The sequence below is a fragment of the Acytostelium subglobosum genome (assembly GCF_000787575.1).
Source record: "Acytostelium subglobosum LB1 DNA, scaffold: scaffold19, whole genome shotgun sequence".
Classification (NCBI taxonomy): Eukaryota; Evosea; class Eumycetozoa; order Acytosteliales; family Acytosteliaceae; genus Acytostelium; species Acytostelium subglobosum.
Genome location: NW_012236514.1, coordinates 466,578 through 492,457, shown reverse-complemented (window position 1 = coordinate 492,457; position 25,880 = coordinate 466,578). Strand labels below are relative to the sequence as shown.

The window sequence follows — 25,880 nt, the reverse complement described above, 5'->3', positions numbered from 1 at the left end:
TTCGTACTACGATTACAACGATATATATATTTACACGTGTTATGTAACAATACTCAACAAAGTATGTTGCCATCAATCATTCAATCAATCTTATTCACGACTTTATAATAATAAAATTATATTATATTATCCAAACATCATTATTAATGATGGTTTATTCTTTGAAGTGTACATTAGGAAAGATTGAGTGATTGCACAAGTGCGGAGGGTTGATTGACTCCAATATTCCTCACGAGCCATCCAATCAATCTGATCAGTCTACTGACTGATTGCCACTGGAACACGGTCCGAATCATAAGACGACATTGATTCGTTCTCCTCAGAGTCATTGTTTGTGATTGAAATGTCCTCCAGACTTCTGTGATTGGACAGTGCTGCAATTGTCGAAGGATCCACTGGAAGCAATGACTTCCTTCTTATCATTGATATAGGCTTGTCCTTGTCGCCGCTCTGTACAGTATGTCCAAGTAAGTAAGTAAATGACCTCCTATTCTCTGTGTACATGATATGATACATACGTTGTCTGGTAGGTTGTTGATTGGCTTTGACACGACTTGCCTCTGTACCTCTGCGCCCCTGTTTGTTTTGCTGTATGTGTGTCCAAGTGGAATGGATGGTTAATGACTGGCGATCAGTTGACAAACAAAGCATTGATACATACACTATGTTTTCTTTACATTGCTCTGATATCGAGTTGAATGTGTCAGAGTCTATATCACTAAACAACTTCAATGAACTGAATGATAGTGTTCTTATGGTCCTGTGTTTGGCGACGCAACATGTTAGTGATTGATTGGACTTGGACATGGTTGATTCCAAGACTTACTTATTCCAATGGTTGTTGGAGTTGTCGTAAAGTGCCTTGTAGAACATCCTGAGTGAGGTTGGCAAGACATTCTTTGTGGCGACGAGTGAGACGATGTGATCGTTGCTCCAGAGGAGTAAGGCTCTCTCGGCCACTTGGAAGTGCTCCGACTTGAAACATTTGGTGATCTGCTTGAACAGTGGGATGTATATGCGCAGGAACTGCTCTTCGTTCATCGAGTTGAGCAGATCCTCGATCTCGTACAGGAACAACACCTCCTTCTGACTGTTGCCCACGGGCCAAAGCCTCAGGATAGTCTTAATGATGACATCAGATAGCTGAGGGTCCTTCTCAATGAATTGTGTGATACAATAACCTAGATGTGAGCAATATACAGAGTATGACTTGGGTCTATGCAGTGGCAGCAACACCTTGACCAAGAATTGCTTATGTTCATCCTTCAGAGGCACTGCAAAGCCATTGATGATGCTAACGAGTGGAAGGAGTGATGGACATTGTGTGAGTATTCATGTTCACGCCTAACATTAGCGAGGGAGAGAGAGGATACCAACCTTCCAAGTACTTCCAATATCTCGGATACTCCATTGTGCTGGAATGATTCATATACAAATGTACAAAAGAGGTCTTTGATGGCAGTCCTGATGAAGCCTCTCAGCGCGATGAACTTGCCATAGATCCTGTGCAATGTTGTCTTTAGATAGTCACGCTCACGAGGGTCCTCACTGTCGAACAACTCGAGCAACTGGAGCACAAACTTCTGGTCCACATAGGCTTTGGCAATGTGCGTGTTGAAGTTTGGCGAATCGATGAATCGAAGCAACAGCTCGTATATAATCTGGATGTGGAGCCATGCTGGCTCGAGAATGGGCTCGTCCTCCTCCGGGTCGTACATCACTCCGTAGGGGTTGATACGTGGCGGCAATGGTCTGAACAGATTGATGGCCACCATATCAAACAATGCCTCGTAGACTGCCTCTGTATAGCCTTCTCTGGCCGCTGTCACATAGTCCACGCACTGTAACAAAGCCTCACGCTTAATATTCTTGGACATCAAATCAGAGTTATCCGAGAAATCAAACAGACTACAGCACTGTTTCAGTTTCATCAACAATAAGTTTGGTCTTTCGTTGAATGGTACCTCTGTATTTCATTGATTGATTGATTGATTGATTGAATGAGGGTATTAGTGTTGTGGACGACCTATCAATCATTCGTTTCGCCAACAACTAATCAATTACCATTGAAGTTTGGAGTCTGTTGGAGATCGGTGACAGTCTTCTCGTGGAATCTGCTCGATGCACTTCGCTTCATTCCTGCTGGTTTGCCAGGTATTTCAGACTTTGGCGTCGCCGATATTGCTTTGGCCAATGATGATGGTGAACCTGGACCACCGTTTGGTGATGTAGGCGTTACAACGCCTTGACCCATTTCCTTTGGACTTTTCATTTTATATATGTTGTTGTTGTTGTTTGTTGGTGAACTACCTTGACTATTATTACTACCACTACCAATCAAAGTCCTTCCTTTTGTTAATTAATAATAAAATATTATTATTCCTGGACTCGTATTTCCTTCTTCTTCTTCCTCTCTTCCTGTCTTCTTCTACTTTTCTTTTCTGTTTAGCCTGTCTGTCTGTGTGGCTGTCTGTTTGGCGCACCCAATAAACAAAACTATTGTTTGGTTGAATGTTTGAATCTTTGATTTATGAAAAAAGCCTGATGATGATAGAGTTAAGTAGATAGAGCTCTGAAGAGATAAAGAGAGAGAGTGAATATTTGTTTGTTTGAATGATGTATAAGTGAGATGTGTGTTGAAGTTAAATTAAATGGTGTTGGTGTTGTTGTTGAACGTAACGAACAACACCTCAACCAATCTAGCATTGGACTAACACAGGGTTGTTGGGAGTGGTGTGTGTGTATGAAGTAGTGGTGCTACTATCACCTTTGTTTAGGTGAAGTTGAATCAAAAACACACAACCAACCCCCAAACAACACCTTTTTTGTCAGTTCTCCTAATTAGCCTAAACCCATTGCAGGGTTCTGTTGAATTGAGTATCCCGAACTTGACTCATTCATTCATTGCATTATTTGTTAAGTTATATAGATAAGTGTTTATTGAAGTTGATTGAAGTTGATTGATTAGGTAGTTTAGTTGCAAAGGATAAAGGATAGACTGATATCATGTGATTGAGTTGATTGAAGTTGGATTGAATTGGATTGGAGATTGGGTTGGATTTAGTATCTACTTGTTGTAGGTCTTTGGCTTGTCGGACACTTGAACCAAGTATCTCATCCTGACTTGACCGACGTCGTAGACGATGTACTCGTTCATGTTGAGATTGAAGCCATGCCAGTCGTCGGTGGTGGGCTCTTTGGTGTCTACGGGAGTGCCCAGTGGGATGGTGACACCATTGGTCAGAACGATGCTGTTGTCAAACTCTGGTCCACGTCTGCCAATGCCCTTGGTGCTGTTGGTGCCGGGCTGCGCGGCATCCATGTAGCACGACTCGTAGTACTCCTTCATCTTACCCAGAGCAACCTCGCTCAGCAGAAGGAACTGGTCCGAGTTGCCGACGCCACGGCAGTAGCCGTGGCTCTTGGTGAAGAGATCGGCAAAGTAGATGCCCTTGCCAAACATGTAGCCGGTGGCCGGTGCCTCGGGTGGTGCAATCTTGAGGCCCTGCGAGAGAATGCTGAGGTAGTTGGTGGTCTTGGTGCCGTGCCACAGGAGGAAGTGGTTGTCGAGACTCTTGGAGCGTTGAGTGAAGTGCTCGGCCTCGCCCTGGCGCTGCAGGCGGAAGATGTTGGCAACCGTGTCTGCACGGCAGCCAGTGTTGACTGCGTAGCTCTTGAGCGCGCTGAACTCTGGCGATGTGGGGGCAAGCGCCTCGAGCGACACACCGATGGCCTTGAGACAGTAGTCGTAGGGATGGATCTTCTTGTTGGAGTGTGCGGCCAACAGGATCTTGGAGACAACCTCCAGCTCGTCGAGGTTCTGCAAGAGAGTCATCTTGGCGCCAATCTGGCGGTCGTCGGTAAGCATCTGCATCTTGTCCATGGCAAACTCGGCGTGGGGGATCAGCTCGTAGAACTGGTTGTTCAGCGCCAGTATCTCCTCACCGATGGCACTGGCCGACTTGATGTCGTCCTTCATGGCCTTGCCGAGGGTCTCTACTTGGTCCTTGAGACGGCCAAGGATTACAACAGCCTGGTGGATGGTGTCCTTGGACAGACGGCCCAGTGGCATGATGTCGACATTGATGCGCAACTGCTTTAGCTGTTGCTCGATGGCCTGGACGTCGCAGAACTGGCTCATTACGTCCTGGAGTGCGAGCGGCAGCTTCGAGGGTGGGTATTTGTTCATCTTGAATGGCTTCAACACCTCGCGCCTCTTGTGCTCGTGGCGGTCGATCTTTTGCAAGTTGTACTTCTCTGGCACGCGCACGAATGGTGTCGCGTCGTCAAACTTGGCAAAGGTCTGTCCAGTCTTGGACTTGAAGATCTTGCCAAACTCGAGAATGGCCTCGTCCTTGGAGTAGGCAGTCTTCTGGAACTGGCCCGACTGGCCAATACGACCAAAGCAGTTGAACAGCACGAACGTGTCGATGTTCTTGTTGTGCAGCAGCTGCAGGATGTAGAAGTTGTTCATGCCGTATGAGCCCACCTTGGCGTCGACCTTTGTGAGCAGGACGTCGTAGATGAGGCCATTGTCGTCGGTGTAGACCTCGCATGTAGCGGCCAGTCCCGATCGCTTGTCGACCTTGGGCGGCAGCAGCTTGCTGACCTCCTCCTTGTTCTTGGCGGCCACCTTGGCCAGATACTTCTCGACGTCGGCCTCGTAATTGATGGTCTCCCATGAGGTGATGACTGAGGTCTCGCGAATGGGGATGGTGGCGGGTGGGATTGGCTTGGCGCCCAGTGCCAACAGAGCAGTGGACATCTTGCCCGAGTCCTGTTGCGAGGCGTAGTAGTTGGGAGTGTGGTTGCCAATGTCCACTGTGTCGATTGGGGCACCCTTGGCAGCGAGCAGGTTGAGCAGCTTGACATTCTCGTACGAGCCGTAGCTGGTTGGGTTGACGACGTGGTGGATCACGGTCTTCTTGTCCATGTCCAGAGCGGCGATGTTGGCCTTGAGCGTCAAGAGGATCTCGACAAACTCGACGTTGTTCATGCGAACGGCGTGCATCAGAGGGGTCTGGCCAAGAGCATCGGGGGTGTTGACGTTGGCCATCTTCATGGGCCTCTCCTGGTTGTTGTCCAATGTGATGGTGTTCGACACCAGCTGTTTGAACAGCACTATGTTCTTGGTGAGGATGGCAAAGACCAGTGGTGTGACCTTGTTGTCAGCGTAAGGGAACAGCTGCTCGAGGTTGCTGCCATTGTTGAGCAGCAGCTTGACCTCGGCTGGCAGTGTGATCGATGTGCTGTCCAGATCGAGCAGACTGAGCGACAGGGGCGAGAAGCCGTTCTTGTCCTGCAGGTTGATGTCCAGCTTGTTATCCAGCAGGAACTGGGTGTAATTGGCGTTCAGCTTCTTGGCGGCATAGTGCAGGGGTGTTCTGCCCTCAGAGTCCTTGACGTTGATGGGCAGGCCCAGTTGCACGAGCTTCTGCTGCACACGGTGTGCCCAGTTGGTCACCGAGCTAGGGTACAATCCAATAAAGTGGAAGATGTTCTGGTGATGAGTGGTCGACTGCACCTCCTTGAGCTCGCGCACCTTGGAGATGAGCGTGAGTGCCAGCTGGTACTTGTCGGCCTTGAGAGCGTCGTGCAGGGCGTTGAATGTGTCGAGACCTGCGTCGAGCATGATGTAGGCCACACCCTGGTAGTTGTTCTTGACAACGTGGTAGAAGAGTCCCATGGTCTCAACGTTCTTCTTGATCACCTCTGTCGTGAATGTGAGCTCCTTTTGCTCCTTGGGCTTGTCGTTGGCGTTGGTGTTGGCATGTGCGTTGGCGATGGCGCCAAAAACACCTCTCTTGACGGGGACAGCAAACCTCTTGCCTTGGCCTTGACGGTTGTGCTTGTTGCTCTGGAGATTGAGCTCGTATGCGGCCAACTCCTCGGGTGTGAGGCCGACGGGCACCTTCTTGAACTCGAGATTGTACTTGGTCAGCGTGCCCTTGACATTGGCATTCTTCTGGATGAAGTTGATGGCGCAGTCAGGGTGGTTGTAGTTGAGAGCCAGCGAGAGCGGACTGTTCTGATCCTCGTCAAGACGGTTGATCTCTGCCTTGCGCTGCAGGAGATGCAGGGCCGACACGGTGGAGCCGTGCTGAGCGGCATAGAACAAGGGGGTCCTGCCAAACTTGTCAGCAACGTCCACTTGGATACCTGGGTGCGAGCAGAGCGATGACACAGTCTGGATTGGATCAAAGGTGGAGCCGTCAGTGATCTTGTTTTGGCCCATCTTGATGAAGCAGTAGTGTAGCGGTGTGCGGCCGAGGTAGTCGACGGCGTTGAGCTGGGCACCGTGCTTGATGAGCAGGTCCTCTAGCTCGAACGAGGTGTTGGCATCACTGGTCGAGAAGTTGATGCAATAGTGGAGTGCACTACGCTTCAGGTTGTCGCAGATGGTTGGGTCGGCCTTGTTCTTGAGCAGCAACGAGATGGGGTTCTCCTCTCCCTCGAGGGCATCGTCGCCGATCGAATGCTTTTTCTTGGAAGCAAGGATAAGAGCGGTGGCCTTGTCCTTGTCCTGAAGGTTCACCTTGGCGCCCATGGCCACGAGACGCTTGATCAATGGGAAGTGCATGGCCTGACATGCGAGATGTAGAGGTGTCTGGCTGTTGCGGTCGGTCGTAGAGAGGTTGGCTCCCTTGTCGACGAGGATGATGGCGCAGTCGAACTTGCTGTCCTGGATGGCGGTGAGCAGTGGGGTCTGCTGCTTCGAGTCGAGCATGTCGAGAGACTTGATGAGCTTTGAGGCGAGCAGCGTCTCGATGAAGCGGGACACGCCAGTGAGTACGGCAAAGTGCAACGCGGACTTCTTTGAGAACTCTTGTGGCTTCTTGGAGTCGTTGTTGTTGTGTGAAGTTGGGTAATCGTCCTCAGAGTCGTCGTAGCTATCGTTGTCAGAGTCGTAGTTGTCCTCTGAGCCATCGTCGTCCGAGCCATTGTCCTCATCCTCCTCTTCCTCCTCGTCCTCCTCACCTTCTTCGCCAGCCTTCTTGGCGTTGGTGTTGCTGTCGATCTCCATGGCGTTTGGATCACGGTCGTTGACGATTGATGTGTCTGGCTGTGCGATGGTCAGGAACTGGTTGAGGAAGTCCACGTAGATGTTTTCCAGGTCGAGGTCGGTGACGGTCACCTCCTTCCTGTTCCAGTTGCGCACGTCTGGCTTCTTGTAGCTGTCCAGGATGGAGAGCAGTGGGGTCATGCCCTGCTTGTTGATATGATTGACGATCGATCTAATGATGGGTGATCCGAGGATGAGCTTGCTGATGGCGGCGAACTTGTTCCAGTGGCTCTTGTAGATCGATGGCAGCAAGTGTAGCAGGTTGCTGCCGGTCTCCTCGTAGATGCCGTCGATCGAGGCGCCGCGAGCCAGGAAGAACATGATCGCTCCAATGTTCTGGCTGGCAAAGGCTGCCATGAGTGGGGTCTGCTTCTTCTTGTCGAGCATGTTGATATCGGCGCCCTTCTTGAGCAGGATGTCACCAATCAACTGGATTGCACGCGAGCTGTCCTCGATGGAGCGCTCCAGCTTCTCGGGGTTCTCGTGGTTGTACGAGACGCCGCCGGCGAGATAATGCAGCGCGGCCTGGCCGTTCTGGTCCTGATGGTTGACCGAGGAGCCACACGACTCAACCAGGTAGTTGATGTTGGAGACGAGCGAGTCGTTGATGTCGACGTTGAGCGACTGCAGCAGGATGCTGCGGCCCTCCTCGTCACACACGTTGGGGTTGGCCTTGTTGCTCATGAGGAACTCGGTAATCCTAAAGTGGCCCTTGAGCACGGCGACGGAGAGAGGAGACACCTTCCAGTCGTTCAAGTCGTTGATGGGGAAGGCAAAGACCTCGACGAGATACTTGCATATCTCGAACCAGCCGTAGGCTGCAGCATAGTGCAGCAGTGTGTTCTTGGACGAGTCCACCACCTTGATGTTGGCGTTCATGTGCAGCAGGTACGAGACGATGCGCAGGTGGCCGTTCTTGGCGGCGAGCATGATGGCTGTGTGCTTGAACTTGTCCTTCTTCTCAATGTCGGCCTTGCCCTCCTCGACCAACAGCTTGACCATGTCGATGTGGCCCTGTATGCATGCCTTCATGAGTGGCGTGTACTTGGTGGACTTCTCGGGCACGTTGACGTCGGCCTTCTCCTCCTCCAACAACAGACGCATGGCGCCCATCTGGTTGTTCTCGGCGGCAAAATGCAGTGCTGTGACACCCTTCTTGTTCTTGAACATGGCAATGTTGAGGTCCTTGGTCTTGGCAGACTTGAGCAGCGCCTTGATGGTCTGGACACGACCGTGCTTGCAGGCGATCATCAGAGGAGTGAAACCAGAGGTGGTGAGCTCGTTGATCTCAACACCCTTGGCGATGAGAAGCCTTGGTGGTGGCATCGGTGGTGGCCGTAGCAGCATAGTGAATGGGCCTGTACTGCTGCTGATCGGGACGGCCTGGCTCGGACACCGAATCCAACAGCGCCTTGAGGTACTTGTCCTTGGGATTGATGGCGGCGCAATGGATTGGCGACATGTTGCTGTTGCCGACTGGTTTCTTGGTGACTGACACCGACTTGAATGGCGTCAGCTCGGCGCCATTGGTCTGAAGCGTCTCGTAGTGGAGGGCGTTGAATCCGAAGCCACCCCTCTTCTCGAGTGAGCGTATCAAGTTCTCGGCCAACACAATGTTGCCGGCTCTGACTGCCACAAATATCCTCTGGTGCATGTGGATCTCAGAGTTGGGCAGGAGTTTGATCAACTCGTTCAACGTGGCGACCTGCAAGGTGCTTGACTCCATCGCAGTCTGTATCAAATCCCAAACATTATCAAACTCAGTCTAAATTCATATGATTGATTGACTGAGTTAGTGTCGTCGTCGTTTCCAAGATTGATATGATGATGTTAACAATTACCTCTGCTTCGTAGCTTTCTCTGTCCTGGAGGAAAGCCTCCTTGCCTTCCTTGCCGCCACGACTGACGTTGAGAGCAGCGATGTTGTAGTGACCATAGGTGTGCTTGGTGAATGAGCCAGTGGAGTCCTTGTTGAAGGGATGGCATGTTGGGACGCTTCTTCTTGTCGTTCTTGGCGTCCTCCAAGATGATCTTGATCGCATTGACATTGTTGTTGAGCACAGCATAGTCCAGTGCGGTCAGGGGGATGTCGGCCGAACGGTTGACAAACAGTGACTTGTAGTCGTTGCGCGCGACCAATGTGCTGAGCAGCATCATGTTGTTGGTGAGGACGGCGCGGATGGCCTCCTTGGCCGTGCAGAGGTAGCAGCACAGCGGGATGGTGACGCTCTGCGACTCAAAGGTGGGATCAGCGTCCACGATCTGGATTTCGGGGTTGGGGTTGCCCTTCTTGAGCAGCTGCCTCTGCTCAGCCTTTGTCATCTTCTTGGGCTTCTCAGTCTTGGTCGCAGCGTCGCCGGCCTTGGCCTTGGACTTCTTCTTGGGCTTCTCAGCCTCAGAGTCCGAGCTGGCCTCGGACTTCTTCCTCTTTTTGGTCTCCTTCTTCTCTGCTGCTGCCTTCTTCTTCTTTGCTGCTGCTGTCTCCTTCTTCTCCTTCTCATCTGTGTCCTTCTTGGCCTTCTTCTTCTTCTTGGACTTCTCGTCCTCTGACGAGTCGGACGAAGAAGAGTCCGACGAATCTGATGATGACTCATCCTTCTTCTTCTTCTTGTCCTTCTTCTTGTCCTTCTTGGCCGTCTCCTTCTTGGCTGTCTCCTTCTTTGGTGTGGCGGTCTTCTTGACGGGGGTCTTCTTCTTCTTCTTGTCGTCCGAGTCTGACTCGGACTCGGACTCTGATGACTCTGATGACGACTCCTCTTTCTTCTTCTTCTTGGTCTCCTTCTTGGCTGGCTTGCCATTGGTCTTGGCGTCCTTCTTTGATTCCTTGGCGGGCGCCTCGGTGGTCTCCTTCTTGGTCTTGGCCACTGTGGTGGCCTTCTTGGCCGGAGACTTCTTGGCTGGAGACTTGGCCTTGGTCTCTGCCGCCTTCTTCTTGGAGGTGGTCACAGGCTGGACAGGAGCCTCTACCTTCATCTCCTCCTCGGCCTCCTCCTCTTCTTCCTCCTCCTCCTCCTCGTCCTCGTTCTCCTCCTCCTCTCTGTCCTCTTCGGCCAACAACTTGATCCTATTGTATTCAGTCTTTGATATTTTGTACAGTGTCGATTCGCCTTCCTTGTCCTTGTCTCGTGCGCTAGACGACAACTTTGTCGTGACCAAAACCGAATCCACTGGAATCTTGCATGATTGCACAGTGGATGCCAGTTCGAATTCATAGTCAGATCCATCAACCTTGTTTAGCCATCTAACATAGACCTCACTATTCTTATATGATACATCTATATATATATATATCCAATGTGATGTTAACGTTAGTGTCAATGTTCCTGGATCCATTCCAGCCATCAATCCATCAATCAATTAATTGATTTCCAGTCATTTTGATTGTAACTACCTTCTAGTGCTGTGGCGAGCCAGAACAACTCATTGTCTGTGTCAGGTCTCAAGACCAAGAATGTGCCCTTGATGTACCTTGTCTGTAATAATTGGTCAAATTAGTCATAATGATTGATTGAATGAATGAATGAATGAATGAAACATAACATTAACATACCTTCTCCAGACTGCCAGTGCTCCTTCTAAGTGATGCGAAAGACATTATGTTTGTTGTAGATAGGTATCACACGAGGTCTCAGTCTCGTGTGTCTCTGTGTGTGTATATGATTGGCGCGCTTAACTAATGAATGATTAAATTGCGCAATGAACTGTTGATATTAATTAATTTGTGTTGTTTGTGTTGATGAGATGAGATGGATGAGGGTTCTGTCTTTGTCTTTATGAGGTTTGTGTTGAAGTTGTTTGATGAAGTTGTGTGTTGTTGATGTCAAAAACAAACAAAAATATCGTAAGTTTGAAGAAATCAGTAATTATTTGATAGTTTGTTAAGTGAGAAGGTCGACCAAGTGAATGAGTGAATGTAATTAAATGAGATATATATTAATATTAGTATTATGTTTGGTTACTAGTCACATTAACATCATCAGCCAGTCAACTTGTTTGATTGAATGATTTGAATGAATACACTTACCACTCAAGCACAATACAACTTCATTAGAGAGAATAGAGTGAATGAAGTGAACTAACACAATGATTAACAACGGTGCGAACACATTCAAATTTAAATTTTTAAAAAGTATGCCATTAGTAGAAACCACAGTTTGATGTTACTGTTACAAAACAAAAATTAAATTAAAATAAATTAAAACTATTCATTCAAGATCTTCACTCACTTACTTCTTTCCAAAGATGGTTAAAGTTGTGAAGACAGTGGGTACTTGAATGAACTATGATCATCCAAATACTTGTCTCCACTAGATAATATATATATATATATTACAACAGATAATAATAAATTGTCATTTTTCCATGGACAATATTAAATATGTATTTTAGAAGAACTTGAAAATAGGTGTAATGAAATAGATAGGAGTTTACAAGAGTTATCTAACTCGTGCCAGGAGATTGAAAACTCCAACAAGGATATAGCCAAAAGATTGGATGCACTTGAGTTGCGAGCCAAAGCTTTGGAGGAAGAGGACATGTCAAGGATGGAAAGAAGTTTACTTGGAGAGGTATCAAGGATGTTCAATATAACAATTGCCCGAAAGATAGTTGAAGCAAGTCCAAACCCAGTACAAGTACGTGAGAGTACATTGTCCAAACTACTAAATTCAATCTATGGAGTAACCAAATTCAATGAGGATGATGACGATGACTATGAGTATGAGTATGACAATGACTATGACAATGACTATGACTATAAAGATGAAGATGTACATGAACATGAACATAAAGACGATAAAAATGACATACAGGTAGAATACTTTAAAGTTATGTTCAAAGTGATACAAAATGATCTTGATTGGGAGGATGAGATGATGGATACAATGTGCAAGCTCCAAGGAATGTCTCTACATTATGACTATTTCATTCGTGCCAACAGACCAATTCATATTGATAATATGTTAGGCAGAATAGACAATGGTGAATCAATCACTGTAGACTATATCAATGAGTTGGCCACCAAGAATTATCCTAATGACCAAGTGTTGATTAACCATCTTACAAAGTTTACTGCCTACCTGATCAATGAAGACGCCTTCAACAACCTCGACAAAGTTAGAAATAACTCTGTTTAGTCTCGTCTACACATCAAACGAGTTAATGATTGATCAAGATATTATCTACAAATATCAAAAAGATATTTGACATTGTGTTCGTTCGTCCTCACATTCATCATTTTAATAAATTAATTCAATCTTGAGGATGTTGAGATATTTGCATTCATAGGTCAATTGCACTACACTGCTTCAAACTTAAGATTGAACGACACATACACACACACATACACACGATCAGAAAGACCCTTCTACTCAATCACATTGTCATACACACTCACACACTCACAACATAGAGATACATACACTTTAACAACATGTCAACCATCATCACCAAAGAGTATATGAGGGATCAGCCACTGGAACAACACTTTGATGTTCTCGTTGTTGGCGCTGGTATGTTATCCATCCATCCATCCACCATTGACAATCAAACACTCCAAGTCTAACAAGAATGATCATACTTGATTAGGTCACAATGGTCTGGTAAACTCAACATTCCTGTCTAGAGCTGGCCTCCGTGTTTTGCAGGTCGAGGACAAGGACATCATTGGTGGATGTACAAAGACTGAACATCCATTCCGCAAGGTACCAGGAATGGGCGCGTCAACTGGCGCTTACTTGCTCGGATTGATGCCTCCCGAGTTGGTCAAGAAGCTCGATCTTGACATCACACCAATGCGTCGCGACCCTCACTACTTCATGCCAACGACCGATGGCCGCTACCTCCTCTTTGGCTCAGACAAGGTGGAGATGAAGAAGCAGTTCCTCCAGTTCTTCTCACAAGCCGACTGGGATGCCAACGAGAAGATGAACGCAGAGTTGGACATGCTACGCGAGGACATTGCGCCAACTTGGTTGCAAGAGCCACTGTCTGTCGAGGAGACCGCCGAGCGCTTCGTGCGCCCAGCTCTCAGACAGGCCTTTATCAATCTGTGCCGTGGCACTGCCAAGGACTACGTGAGCAAGTTTGGCTTCCAGTCAGACCTGCTGCGTGGCATGTATGTGACGACCGATGGCTGCTCAGGACTGAGCTCAGTGTCCCAAGGTACAGGAATGAACTTCCTTGTTCACAACATGTGTCGTTTGCCATCATCCGATGGCACATGGATGATCATCAAAGGTGGCATGGGCGCTGTGTCCAATGCCATCGCCGACGTATCACGCAAGGCCGGCACCAAGATCGACACTGGACGTGGAGTGCACAAGCTCGTCATCAGAGAGGGACGCGTGTTTGGTGCAGAGCTCAAGGATGGCACCAAGGTGTTTGCACCAATCGTCGTCATCAACGCCGATCCATTCCGCATGACCGATCTCATCGGCAAGCATCACCTGCCCCAGAACTACATTGATCGCATTGACAGATACCGTCGCGATGGTATGACCATGAAGGTCAACCTGTGTCTAAAGTCACTGCCCAAGTTCACCTGTCTGCCCGAGAACAAGGGTCAGTACGGCACAACCACACACATCCTCCCACCAGGACCCAACGTTATGGAGCAGATTGAGAAGGCTTACGCGCAAGCAGCCGCCGGTATCCTGCCAGAGTTCCCCACGATCGAGTGGTACACTCACACACCGATTGACCCATCCATCCAGGACAAGGACGGCCACCACAATGCCGCTCTGTTTGTCCAGTGGGTGCCCTACACAATCAAGGGTTCAACATGGGAGGCCGAGGAGGAGCGCTACGTCAAGCATCTGCTGTCTCTGGTCGACATCTATGCACCAGGTACAAGCGAGCTAGTTGTTGACGTGTTTGCTCTGCCACCTCCCAAGCTGGAGAAGCACTTTGGCATCACGCGTGGACACATCCATCACGTTGACAATGGCATTCCATTCGATGAGCGTCTGCCCTACAACACACCAATCAGAGGATTGTACTCTTGCAGCGCTGGCTGTCATCCTGCCGGCTCTGTCATTGGCAGCTCTGGCCACAACAGTGCAATGCGCATACTCAAGGATCTCAAGGACAACGTGATCAACTTGGAGAGGCCTGCCAAGCTTTAAGTGTTTTTGGTGTTGTTGTTGTTGCACGCATCAAACGCTTACCACGCTTACACTTGTTGGCTTGGGCATAGCGGGGCGTGTGGGTGGAGCAAACAGGTACTACACTTTGCAGCATCAAGGTATTCGCATCGCAGAAAGTCGAAGGATGCCTGTGCAGGCGCATAAGGTGTTGTGACCCTTGACAACTTGCAACGCTTGACTTACATACTCACTTTCTTACTTACTTATACAACCCCGTGACAATAAAGCCCAATGTCTATAATATGTGTGTGATTGATTGATTGATTGGGTGCCTTACCCCCTTTGAGCCAATCAATCAAACAGCTGGGTAGGTGCTTTGAAGTTAAACTAAAGTTGGGGTGTTATCTGTTATGTGTTTGAGTGTGTGTGATTGAAGTGATAGAGTGCACTTTATTCGCAGGACAGATCACACTTATCATCCATCAATCACACACACATTCAAACAAACACACACACTAATATTTCTTAATTTGTCTACAACATCCAAGATGTTGGTGCTCTGAAAGGTGAGGTGCGTGTGGATGAATAGGGTGGAGTGAGGAATGAGGAGGTGAAGCTGGAGAGACTGGAAGATGGCGTTCTTCCTCCTTTACACATATTATATTATATTATATTGTATACATCATCAATCAATCAACATCATTCATTTGTTAACAAAACACCTAATTATTTATTAACAGATAATATTATCCATATCTGCATATTATCAACCAATCAATCCACCAACATTCATTGACAATCATCTCTACCACAAGTATTATCTAATCAAATAATATATTCTCTATTTATTTCCAAACATCTATTATCCAACTTCCAACTTCCAAATTATAAATTCTAAAATGAAGATCGCCAGACCATTATCCGCCTTGTTTAAGAAGTCTCCAAAGAAGGAGATGGATAAGTCACCTCTGCAAGAGTTGGCAGAGACGCGTTTCCGTGTCCAACAAATGATGGGCGCCGATGAGTTCTCCAAGGGAAAGTGGTCCCAGCCAAGAATCCTGGCCATCTGTGAGGAGGGTATCAAGCTCATCTCGGAGAATGAGGAGGAGCTGATCCAAGAGATTCCCTGGTCTTCAATCCTGCAATTCAACTTGAAGGAGTCGTGGACAGAGTGGGAGATCGTTCTCAAGGATCGTCGCAAGTTGTTCTTCAAGTGTCAAAAGGCTTTCGACCTTCACATGGCCACCGATCACATCCTGGATGGTCTAATTAGAAACAACAGATCACAAGGATACTTCTCAGAGTTCTAAAGTGTCTGGACTCCACGTACAAAAATACGACCATTTCACAATCAGCCTACAACATTCCGCTTTAACTACTACCACTACTTCAACTACCAACCAACTGGATACAAGGTCCGAACACCGTATCAATCAACTCTAGCCTGAGAGACTACCCATCAGTCTAGAGGAGCGTCAACAATCTCCATCTTTATCACACCATCACATTATCCATATCCAGAATATTCAGAGAGAAGGAGTGATCCTTCCACCTCCCAACATACATACATACATAGAACCAACCGATCTGAAGGACATTGTCCATTCAATCCCATCCTCACCATCAGAGCATAGTACTTGCAATGCATGGCACCCGAATACCATGTACATATCAATTATCACTACATTATTATAATAATAAACATGTTGTTTATAACATTTAAACGCGTAGATGTGAACTGAAAGACAGTATGCAAATGTGTAGATTGATGAACAATGACGTAGTACCAGAGAGTGATTAGTTGGTTGAGTGAATAGGTTAATGAGTGAATGAAAGTTGTTGTTGGTGGTGGGTCTACTCGTTCACTCTATTATAACATAACAACAATGTATTGTGGATGTATCCAATAACCATCATAATTATTACTTCTCGATCCAAGTCTCTCTATCCATCCATCCTGCCATCCATCCAACTTTATTAATAAATCCCCATCTTTACTATCTTATTATTAATGATCAGACATGTGTATGTACTCAATTGACCAAGTGTATGGCGTATTTAGTGGATGAATGGATGGAGATGGATTGGTATTATTACGGATACTCGTATCCACAAGTTCAATCCATCATCATTATTCACCCATTCATCAACCATCCACAATTGTTGTTGGATGATCACACACTCACATTACCCACAGATTGATTGATTGACCACACGATAAAGGAAGTAAGGAGTAGGATGGGATGGGATGGATGATGGTTATGATCATGATCTTGATTATAATCAATGGCATTGATTGTGGTGGTGATAATACGTCCATCCAATGTTACTCAAGGCAACACCAAGTCAACAAGTGGCAGGCATTGAATGTCCACTTGCACTCTTTTTGATCGCATCACCCTTCACATCTTTGCTTTATAATCTAAGTTAGTTCTTTAACTTAAGTTATCTATCTAGTTAGTTTAGTTGTTTACTTAGTTATAACATTACAAATAATTAGTCATTCACCGACCGATCAGTCCTAGGTGACTAGAATAGAAACACATCAACAAATAGATACACACATTAGACCATCAGACATTACCCATTAAAGGTGATCAACATCACCCCCAGAACAGAGATTACTTATTGCCTCAAGCAATCCCAGAGAGTAGATCCATTCTATCTATCCCCTTTTCTCCTGGCGCCCTATTCCATTTTGTTTTTGTAGATTTATTGTTTGTTGTTGAGTGTCTGTTATTATAACAAGCACTGCACTTTTTGGAAGGAAGACCATTCATTCCCTTCACAAGTCAGGCAATCACGTGCCGGACTAGGATAGCCCACCCACACACCTGTAGGTCGCATCAATCAGTCACAACACACACACTCAATCAATCAATCAACCAAACCCACCAAAAATACAAACAATTAATAACAAGCTGTTTGTTTGCAGGAGGTGATTGACTTGAAAACAAAAACCACCCATTCACCAAACAACCCTCCCACACTTTCACCTCCACTCCCAACGATTATTATCACAATCATATCACGTCACGTCAGCTCTCCTTCGTGTGTTTACATCATCACCAACATACAACATTACATCAACCTACATACACACAGATTACATAAATATATCAAGATAGATACAATCATTCATTGTTGATACAGATACACACATTCACGAAAGACGAATAATATAATATATAAATATATCTGAACAATAGATATGCTTCCAGCCTCACCTCCAAGGAGTGAGTATTGAATGAATGATCGAATGAATGAATGAGATGGATCATGTGACTTACATACTCTTTGAATGAAATGAAATAGTGACAGGGAATACAGGTCAGTTGCAACCTCAACAGCAACAACAGAATACACAGATACAGATACAACAAGGACAGGGACAAGGACAAGGACAACAGGGACAGCAACAGGGACAGGAGTTGGAGACAGGTGTATTATATTGTTGGGGCGAGAAGTACACGAATAGACCATCATTCAACAGTTTGATACCAAATATAGTTGGACTACAATCTGGCTTCTCGCATACGATCGCTCTGAATGCAGAGGGCGAAGTGTATACATGGGGCGATAACAGGAGTTCACAACTAGGTGTCACGAGCGAGGCCATCAGTCTGGCCAACCGTTGCGCGGATGGCGCATCGACAAAGCTGCGCAGTCTGTCACAGGAGAAGAACGGCGCCGTTTCAAGCTCACCATTCACGCACTCTCCCGTGCCCGTGCCAATCTCACCCAGCGTCTTCAACGGCCAGCGCGTCAAGATGATCGCCGCCGGAGGCTGCTACACTGCCGTCGTTCTCGAGAACGGACTGCTGTACACATGGGGCACACTGGACGATACACATGCCAATGGAAAGGCGCTTGTCACGCCAACTAAAGTTGATCTGCTCAAGGGCGTCAGCTGCGTCGCGCTAGGACTCAATCACGTGGCCGTCATTGCTGAGACGGGCACACCGGAGCGTCGCGCGATCTACACTTGGGGCTCCAACCGCAAGGGTCAGCTCGGTGTGCTTGGCGACTCAATCACCAACGCGCCCAGGAAGGTCACACTCAGCGGCGCAAGGGCCATCGCCGTGTCTTGTGGTGACGAGTTCACAGTGGCCATCGTCGAAGGCAATGAAGTCTTTGTCTGGGGCAACAACCGTGCCAAGCAGATCGCCAGCAACACCACCGATGAGATCATATCGATTCCCATGAAACCATTCATTGGCCGCGACATTGTCGAAGTCTCATCATCGCGTAACTACATTGCCGCGCGCACTGGCGCCGGAAACATCTGCCTCTGGGGCAACAATGAGCATATCTGTCGCGCTGGCGAGGTCGACAAGATCATGATCACTCTGCCAAACCGTGTCAAGCAGGTGTCGGCTGGAATTACACACGTCCTGGCGCTCACCGATAAGGGCGAGGTCTATGTCATGGGTGCTGCCGAGGACGGACAGCTGGGCACGGTCGAGGACAAGAAGCCAGTCACACAGTTTAAAAAGATCGCGGCGATGCTAGAAGGCCGCAATGTACACTTTGTCCACGCTTGGGCGCGCAGCAGTTCCGCCATCCTCGAGCCGGGCAACTTCAAGGTAGAGATTGGCGAGACGATGCGACGTCCCGAGAACGTCGACGCACCCGCTCCCTACTTTTTGCGAAGACTCATTCATTATATCCGCGGCGACAATGCAAAGAAGGAGGGCGTCTTCCGTCTGTCTGGCTCCAAGTACAGGGTCGACGAGCTGGAGGGCCTGCTCGACAGTAGCAAGTACTTCTCAATGTCCAACTACGAGGTGTTTGACGCAGCCGACAACATCAAGCGATACTTCAAGGGCCTACCCGAGCCCATCTTCACAAACTCTCTGTGCGCCAAGTACGAAAAGACATTGTCCAACACTGACGACATCGACGAGCGTCGCGCACTGGTCAAGGAGTGGATAGCACAGCTGCCTCGCGAGAACAGAGTGCTGCTCATCTATCTGCTCTCGTTCCTGGACGAGGTTGTCGACACGCAACTCAAGAGTCTGACGACCACGGCCATGTCAGCCAAGAACTTGGCGCTGGTCTTTGCGCCAAACCTCCTGACCAAGGGCGAGATTGGAAATGACGACGTCATCGAGCTGATGATCAACATGTACAACGACATCATTGTCGACTACCCCGAGATGGAGGGCGCCATCATCATCGATCAAGCCGTCGACTGCCTCGGCAGAAACTCACGCAAGGTGCCCTACGCCATTGATCTCTGGACGCGCACAATATCCAAGCGCGAGAATGCCCGCCTGGCATTCTTTGAGCCCAAGGTGCTCTCTACGATTGTCGACATGCTGGTCGATGGCACTATCGATCTCCGCGGCGGAGGTGGCACGCCCCGTCCGCCCGCAACCCCCAGTACCGGTATATACAGTCCACACAACGATGCCATGTCTCCGACGCTGCTGTCCTACTCATCGCCAGTGCACTCGCCCAAGATGAACCGACTGTCCGCCGTGTCTCCACTGCTCAAGATGAACGGCAACACAAGCCCTCTGATTTTTGGCTCAGTGTCCAGCCCGCAACTGGTGTCGCTGCAGACTGGCAATGGTGGTGGGGCCTCCCAGCTCAACCTCATGGCCAGCGATGTCCTCAAGCATTACGAGCAGGTGCTTTCACTTTTGCTCTCGCCAATCGTTCCCATCAAGAGTATTCTCAAGGTGCTGCCATCAATCGTCGAGATCAATGTAAATGATTTATTTATTAAGCTACTTCTGGAACTCAAGGTATGTACCCTCCCAATCAACCTATCGCACATCCTTGGCCGCTCGATGTCCCTAACACCATCCAATCAATCATTCAATCAATTAGTTTGTCAGATGTATTACTTCCAATATTACCAACAACACAAACGAACTAATAGCGACAATCAAGAACATCAGTACTCCAGCCAACTTTAACGAGCATATACTTTCAATCAATGCCAGCTTTGAAACTCTTTCCTCCGTATGTACAAGCCATACCGCATCGATCAATCGACGATCACAATCACTTACCAATCAATCAAACAACAACAGGATATTTTGTACATTGATCAGAGCTTAAAGCATTGGACAACATCATCACCAATAGTACAATTGTACGCGAATCAGATATTGGAGTACTTTAAGTGGTGGCAGAGTAGCCAACAGAAGTTGTTGAGCGAGGCTGAGGAGAAAGTGCTGCGATGGAAGAAGGACATGGACAAGGCAGAGACCGAGAAGGCCAAGTACGAGAAACAATTAGCCCAACTTGAAGCCACAGCAATCGACTCTGAGGCGGCACGCATCAAGCGGGAGTTTGACGTGTGGTCCTATCGCAACCAGATCGAGGTCGTCTCGGCCAAGATGGACTACAACGCCTCGCAGATGCAACGCTTCTCTGCAGAGAAGAGCAACCTGCAGCACATGGTCGACGCGTTCAAGCAGCACTCGTTGTCTGTCGAGGAGTTTGTCAATGCCTGCAACAACAGTGTCAAGGCATACATTACCTCGCTGGAGGGACATCGTGCACATGCGGCCAAAGAGTTCCCTCAACTGTCCAATCAATATTTCGACCTGATCTTCAAGCATCACCAATCGTCATCCGATCAATCCAAGCACATCCAAGACTCCATCTCCAAGTTATCCATTTACTTCAACACACCATCACCTCTAATATCTCTAGAATTGGAGACCAAGTACAACTCCATCAAGAAGTTGGTATAAATAATATTATTATAATATTAAATATCTCTATATATCTCTCTCTCTCGAGTGTAAATCATCAACCAATCAAACTAATTTCCAACAACTCAACTTGATTGTGTGTGGTGAGTGATCAAAAAACGAACGAGTCGACAAACCCCTCAATTCATTTCATTTCACTCAAATATACAAATACATACACAAACAGATAAACACAACAACATGTCAAGTACAGGAAAAAGAGAAGTCGACAAGGATGATATTAAGGTGCCACATACGCCACATGATATAAAGTGTAAAGCAAGGAGAACACTGCTGTCGCAGAAGTTGCGTGCACAGAGGAAGAAGGCAAAGGAGGGCGCAAGGAAGGAGCGACAGATGGAGAGACAGAAGTTGGGCGATGCAGCACCAGCCGTACAGAAGCCTCGTACAATCGAGTCGATGCGACGACAGGATGAGACGGTGGTCGACGAGAACGACCAGGAGTATCAGGACGAGATAGAGATCGACGAGTTTGCCGAGTACTTCCAGGGCCGCGAGCCCAAGGTTGTGCTGACCACCAACACCAATCCAGCCGGCTGCGCCATAGTCTTTGCCAAGATGTTTGAGAAGATATTGCCACAGGCAGAGTACTGCTCGAGGCGACACTTTGAGCTCAAAGACATTGTCAAGTTCGCCACCAACAGAGAATACACAGACATCATGGTAGTCAACGAAGATAGAGGAAAGATTAGTATGTAGTCGATGTAGTCGTGGACGTGGATGTTGCTGTGGCGCGCGTGGGCGCAAGAGAGCACTGACTAACAAGATTGACTCACTCATTGATCGATTGATTCGCGACCTCATTCATTCAATCATTCAGACTCATTGATGATTTGCCATTTGCCAAATGGACCTACAGCATTGTTCAAGGTTAGCAGTATTACAATGCCAGACAAGATACCTGGCGGAGGCGAGATGACTAGCCACAAGGCAGAGCTTATAGTCAACAACTTTACAACTAGACTCGGACATACGGTTGGCCGTATGTTTGCCGCACTCTTCCCACAAGACCCCAACTTCAAGGGCAGACGTGTCTGCACGCTGCACAATCAGCGTGACTATATCTTCTTCCGCCAACATCGCTACATGTTTGAATCGCGTGAAAAGGCTGCCCTGCACGAGCTGGGTCCACGTTTCACTCTCAAGCTCATCTCACTGCAGCATGGCACATTCGACACATCGTCTGGCGAGTACATCCATCTGCACAAGGCTGGCATGGATGTCGACAGGAAGAAGTTCGTACTTTAATGTAATGTACACGCAGTAGCAAACCAACTGCGATGTATATATGATGACATGTTTATAAACGATTGGTCGATTCCTACACGTTTACTATTCAATCAATCATTCAATCGATTAATTGTTCTTATTATTATTCCTCCTTCTATTGTTGCGCTGTTTGCCATTGTCCGGTCGGTCCTGGACTTGGAATGATGATGATGCTGTGTTGTCAACAACATTAGTTTGTTGTTGTTGTTGTTGTTGATGATGTCTCCTTTGTTGTTTCCTTTGTTGATGTAGTTCAATGTTCTTTTGTTCGATAAACTGATCATGTCTTTGTAGATGTTGTTGTTGTTGCTCCATTCTTTGAGCGAGTGTTTGTGGCTGACTACGAATCATCTGGCTACTTGAGTACTTCTTCAAGAAAGGTGGCAACAAGTGTGGACTCTTTCTGAACAAGTATGCAAAGCCTGTAAGTAATACTATATTGCCACCAACTGCTACATAGTATGTCTGTGTTACAGAGCGACAATGTGAGTGAACGAACATATGAACGAATCAAGTCAACTCAATCAATACTTTACATTCTTGAATGATTGCTTTGCTCTCTTATGTTTGAATGCCTCCATGGCAAACATTCCACCGACCCATCCACCTAGTAGGGCAGTGATGTGTAGGGTACTCTCACGAACACGCCACTTGTGTTGAATGGCCTGTTGCTTGTCATAGTAGAATAGACCTACGGCACTAGCATTGATAGCCACTGCATAAGATGAGAAGACCGCCATTGGGCCTTTGAAGTACTGTGCAAAGTGTGCCATTCAATCTATCTCTATACTTATGTATCACTATATCTTTGTTATAATGTTTTACATTTGAGGTCATTCAACTCATTCGGTCGGCCGATTGTGATGATTGTGTTTGTGTGTGTGTGTGTGTGTGTGTGTGTGTGTTTGATTGTGTCATTGATTCATCCTTTGTTTATGAACAAATAATCAATAATAGTTACTAATATCTGTTTGACCAATAAGAAGAAGAAGAAGAAGATACTTACTTTGATCTTTGCCATCGTGGCTCAGGTGGGTGTTTGAGTGAGCTGACACGTCAACGACATTGATTTTGAAACGACAACACACCTTTGAACAATCACTATCACAACTTGACACACTTATGTTTGATTGACATCTATTTGTTTATCTCTATTATTATCATTACCCCTACCTACATATTACATTGTAACATTATCATAATAATAATAATCATTCACCATTCAATCAATCATAATCAATCAGTATACAGATAATAGTTGATTTGTGATTGGTTGTACTTGTAATAATATATATACACATAAATAATAGTAATAATAATGTTAGAGGCTGGAGCAACTGCTTTGGTAACATTTGTATTCCTCGCCTTTGCATCATGGTGCGTAGGTGAAGGTGGTGAAATACTTGGCAAGAAGTACGATGCATCTATCATTGGAGGTTTGCTGATAGCATGGTTGAACACAGCACCCGAAGCTATATTCTTTGTAACAGCTCTGTCCAGTGGCAATGTTAGATTCGCCGTTGGTGCTGTCAGTGGCAGCTCAATAGGTAAGCGTGCATCCCATCATCTCATGATGCACCTCATGCTTACTCACTCATTCAAACATAATGGCTCTTAGTTGTGTGTACTATTGCACTTGGATGTTGTATTTGGATTGGAACAAAGAATAGAAGGGGAGGATTGGTACAGCTACAGCCACCTGTTAGAAGACAGTGCCTTATATTGATGCTATCTCTATTCATTCCTCTGACACTGGCAATGTTTGGCTTCAGCATGATTCTTGGATTCGCTGGCGTTGGATTCTATCTAATGTTCATCTTGAACTCATTGTTCTATAAGCTGCCCGAGGTTGAGAAGGAGGACGACCTGGAGGCGGCGCACGATGAGGATGAGGAGGACGAGCATGCCAATGACTCGCTGGCCAAGGGCGTGGCAATGCTGGTGCTTGGCGGCGCACTCATCTGTTTCTTTAGCAAGCCTTTCATCGACTCGGTTGTGGAACTGGCGTCATCGCTGGACGTCAATCCCATTCTGCTGGCATTCTTCCTGGCGCCCATTGCCAGTGAGATGCCCGAGATCCTCGAGTCGATATCGCTGTCGAGGAAGGGCAATTCGCAATCGATCAACATTGCATTCTCCAACCTCATTGGTGGCACTATCTCCAAGACGTCATTCCTGATGGGCGTGTTCTGCTTCTACGGCACCGTCTACACCTTTGAATGGGAGTCGCCCACATACACCCTGAGCATCATTCTCATCATCATGTGCTCACTCTGCGCTGGTGCCATTGGATACTTTGCCAACAAACTTCAATCATACCATGGCCTACTACTCTTTGCACTCTTTGCCGTCACTGGTCTCACTCAATACTATAACAATGTATCAATCGAGACATTACAGATATAAACACATATAGATATAGATATAGGTATAGTCGAACTGCACACTGTATGATTGATTGATTGATTGATATGATTATGGGATAGTGATGATCATACGCTAGATGACTCCCAATCTTTATTCTCCACGCTCGATGCCATGTTTGATGACTTTAACTTGTTCTTGTTCTTCTTGATGTCTTGTTGCTGCTGCTGTGACTGCTGTATGTGATGTTGGTTCTCGTCTGGACTGTTTAGAAAGCTGCTGCCATCCCGACTGCCGTGGCCATTGAAGAAGGATGGTGATGAAATGATTGGTGAGGATGCAGAGTTGTTGTTGGTCGATTGTGCTTGGGGTGAGGGTGGAGATGGTACAGTGATGGATCCGACGATGGCCGGGAAGTCTTTCATGATAAAGTTGCGCAGCTGCAGGTCGACCAGCTTCTTGATAAAGTTGGCGGCGGCAGGGAAGTCGTCAAAGCTGGTCTTGATGATGACCTGCTTCAACGGGTCGGTGGCAAAGCACGCCTCGATCGACTTGTTGTTGATGAACGTCACGGAGAGTTCGCCGTCGAATATAATGTCGGTGATGATTATCGATAGAGGCATGATGTGTGGATTGGACGCCGAACCAATGTTCAGCTTCTTTAGCTGTGCGCGCTCGCTTCTGCTCGGTGTTATCGATGTGCCAAGGTATACAGGATTGGCCTGTACCCTTGTCCTCAGCTCTAACAGTCCATTGCCATTATATTTAACGTGGAATATGAATCTAAACTTCTCCTTTGATGCATCCGCTACTTTTAACAATACTATTGATGGAGGCTAATGTATATACTTGTTGTCAGCACTGCGCACTTTGATTGATTGATTGATTGATTGATTGATCGACACTGTGATCGGTTGATAACTTACAACATCGCCCAAGTGGAATTGATGAACTAGTAGTTGATCGACAATATTTGGAATCGGTGGACCAGAGTTGAGTGTCTTATTAAGTGCTGACTTTATCTTGTTGTAGAACTCATCGTCGAATGGTCCCCAAGTGAGTTTGAACGACATATCTCTCTCTTTATGTTTTATAAATATATGTATATATTTAGTTGATTATAACTTCTATATAGCACCTTTGAAATGGTTATATAGTTTGAACGATTGATTGTTTGTTTGATTGATTGTGATTGATTGATTGATTGACTGGGTGTCTCGGATGTCTATGTGGATGTCGAGGATGATCGTGCTTCCTTAACAGCTACACACACTCTCTCTCTCTTAGAGTTATAAATATATGTTATGTTTATGTTATTGATGTTGTTGATAGAGTGTTTGAACGTGTATCTTATAAGAATACAAT

The 25,880-nt window shown here is 46.9% G+C and overlaps 10 protein-coding genes across 10 annotated transcripts; 5 read left to right on the top strand and 5 right to left on the bottom strand.

The window, feature by feature from the left end:
• Positions 1–258: 258 nt before the first annotated feature.
• Positions 259–2,254, bottom strand: SAMD00019534_087760 (hypothetical protein; the record flags this gene model as incomplete). Its single annotated transcript, XM_012896133.1, has 6 exons — positions 259–450; positions 519–588; positions 662–760; positions 827–1,294; positions 1,378–1,966; positions 2,065–2,254. The coding sequence occupies 6 exons, from the start codon at positions 2,252–2,254 to the stop codon at positions 259–261; spliced, it is 1,608 nt and encodes a 535-aa protein (XP_012751587.1).
• Positions 2,255–3,067: 813 nt separating this feature from the next.
• On the bottom strand, positions 3,068–8,314 carry SAMD00019534_087750 (hypothetical protein; the record flags this gene model as incomplete). The annotated part of the gene is made up of 1 exon (XM_012896132.1): positions 3,068–8,314. One exon carries the CDS (start codon positions 8,312–8,314, stop codon positions 3,068–3,070), a length of 5,247 nt encoding a protein of 1,748 aa, XP_012751586.1.
• Positions 8,315–8,351: 37 nt separating this feature from the next.
• On the bottom strand, positions 8,352–10,658 carry SAMD00019534_087740 (hypothetical protein; the record flags this gene model as incomplete). The annotated part of the gene is made up of 5 exons (XM_012896131.1): positions 8,352–8,828; positions 8,905–9,094; positions 9,174–10,338; positions 10,455–10,536; positions 10,614–10,658. The coding sequence occupies 5 exons, from the start codon at positions 10,656–10,658 to the stop codon at positions 8,352–8,354; spliced, it is 1,959 nt and encodes a 652-aa protein (XP_012751585.1).
• A 1,836-nt stretch (positions 10,659–12,494) lies between these two features.
• SAMD00019534_087730 (hypothetical protein) lies at positions 12,495–14,187 on the top strand (the record flags this gene model as incomplete). Its single annotated transcript, XM_012896130.1, has 2 exons — positions 12,495–12,573; positions 12,650–14,187. The coding sequence occupies 2 exons, from the start codon at positions 12,495–12,497 to the stop codon at positions 14,185–14,187; spliced, it is 1,617 nt and encodes a 538-aa protein (XP_012751584.1).
• An 860-nt stretch (positions 14,188–15,047) lies between these two features.
• On the top strand, positions 15,048–15,458 carry SAMD00019534_087720 (hypothetical protein; the record flags this gene model as incomplete). Its single annotated transcript, XM_012896129.1, has 1 exon — positions 15,048–15,458. The coding sequence occupies one exon, from the start codon at positions 15,048–15,050 to the stop codon at positions 15,456–15,458; it is 411 nt and encodes a 136-aa protein (XP_012751583.1).
• Positions 15,459–17,359: 1,901 nt separating this feature from the next.
• On the top strand, positions 17,360–20,861 carry SAMD00019534_087710 (hypothetical protein; the record flags this gene model as incomplete). Its single annotated transcript, XM_012896128.1, has 4 exons — positions 17,360–17,384; positions 17,464–19,901; positions 19,987–20,121; positions 20,193–20,861. 4 exons carry the CDS (start codon positions 17,360–17,362, stop codon positions 20,859–20,861), a joined length of 3,267 nt encoding a protein of 1,088 aa, XP_012751582.1.
• A 201-nt stretch (positions 20,862–21,062) lies between these two features.
• SAMD00019534_087700 (hypothetical protein) lies at positions 21,063–22,130 on the top strand (the record flags this gene model as incomplete). Its single annotated transcript, XM_012896127.1, has 2 exons — positions 21,063–21,573; positions 21,703–22,130. The coding sequence occupies 2 exons, from the start codon at positions 21,063–21,065 to the stop codon at positions 22,128–22,130; spliced, it is 939 nt and encodes a 312-aa protein (XP_012751581.1).
• Positions 22,131–22,238: 108 nt separating this feature from the next.
• On the bottom strand, positions 22,239–22,924 carry SAMD00019534_087690 (hypothetical protein; the record flags this gene model as incomplete). The annotated part of the gene is made up of 2 exons (XM_012896126.1): positions 22,239–22,616; positions 22,688–22,924. The coding sequence occupies 2 exons, from the start codon at positions 22,922–22,924 to the stop codon at positions 22,239–22,241; spliced, it is 615 nt and encodes a 204-aa protein (XP_012751580.1).
• Positions 22,925–23,469: 545 nt separating this feature from the next.
• Positions 23,470–24,557, top strand: SAMD00019534_087680 (hypothetical protein; the record flags this gene model as incomplete). Its single annotated transcript, XM_012896125.1, has 2 exons — positions 23,470–23,698; positions 23,770–24,557. The coding sequence occupies 2 exons, from the start codon at positions 23,470–23,472 to the stop codon at positions 24,555–24,557; spliced, it is 1,017 nt and encodes a 338-aa protein (XP_012751579.1).
• An 86-nt stretch (positions 24,558–24,643) lies between these two features.
• SAMD00019534_087670 (hypothetical protein) lies at positions 24,644–25,588 on the bottom strand (the record flags this gene model as incomplete). The annotated part of the gene is made up of 2 exons (XM_012896124.1): positions 24,644–25,351; positions 25,442–25,588. The coding sequence occupies 2 exons, from the start codon at positions 25,586–25,588 to the stop codon at positions 24,644–24,646; spliced, it is 855 nt and encodes a 284-aa protein (XP_012751578.1).
• Positions 25,589–25,880: the final 292 nt, after the last annotated feature.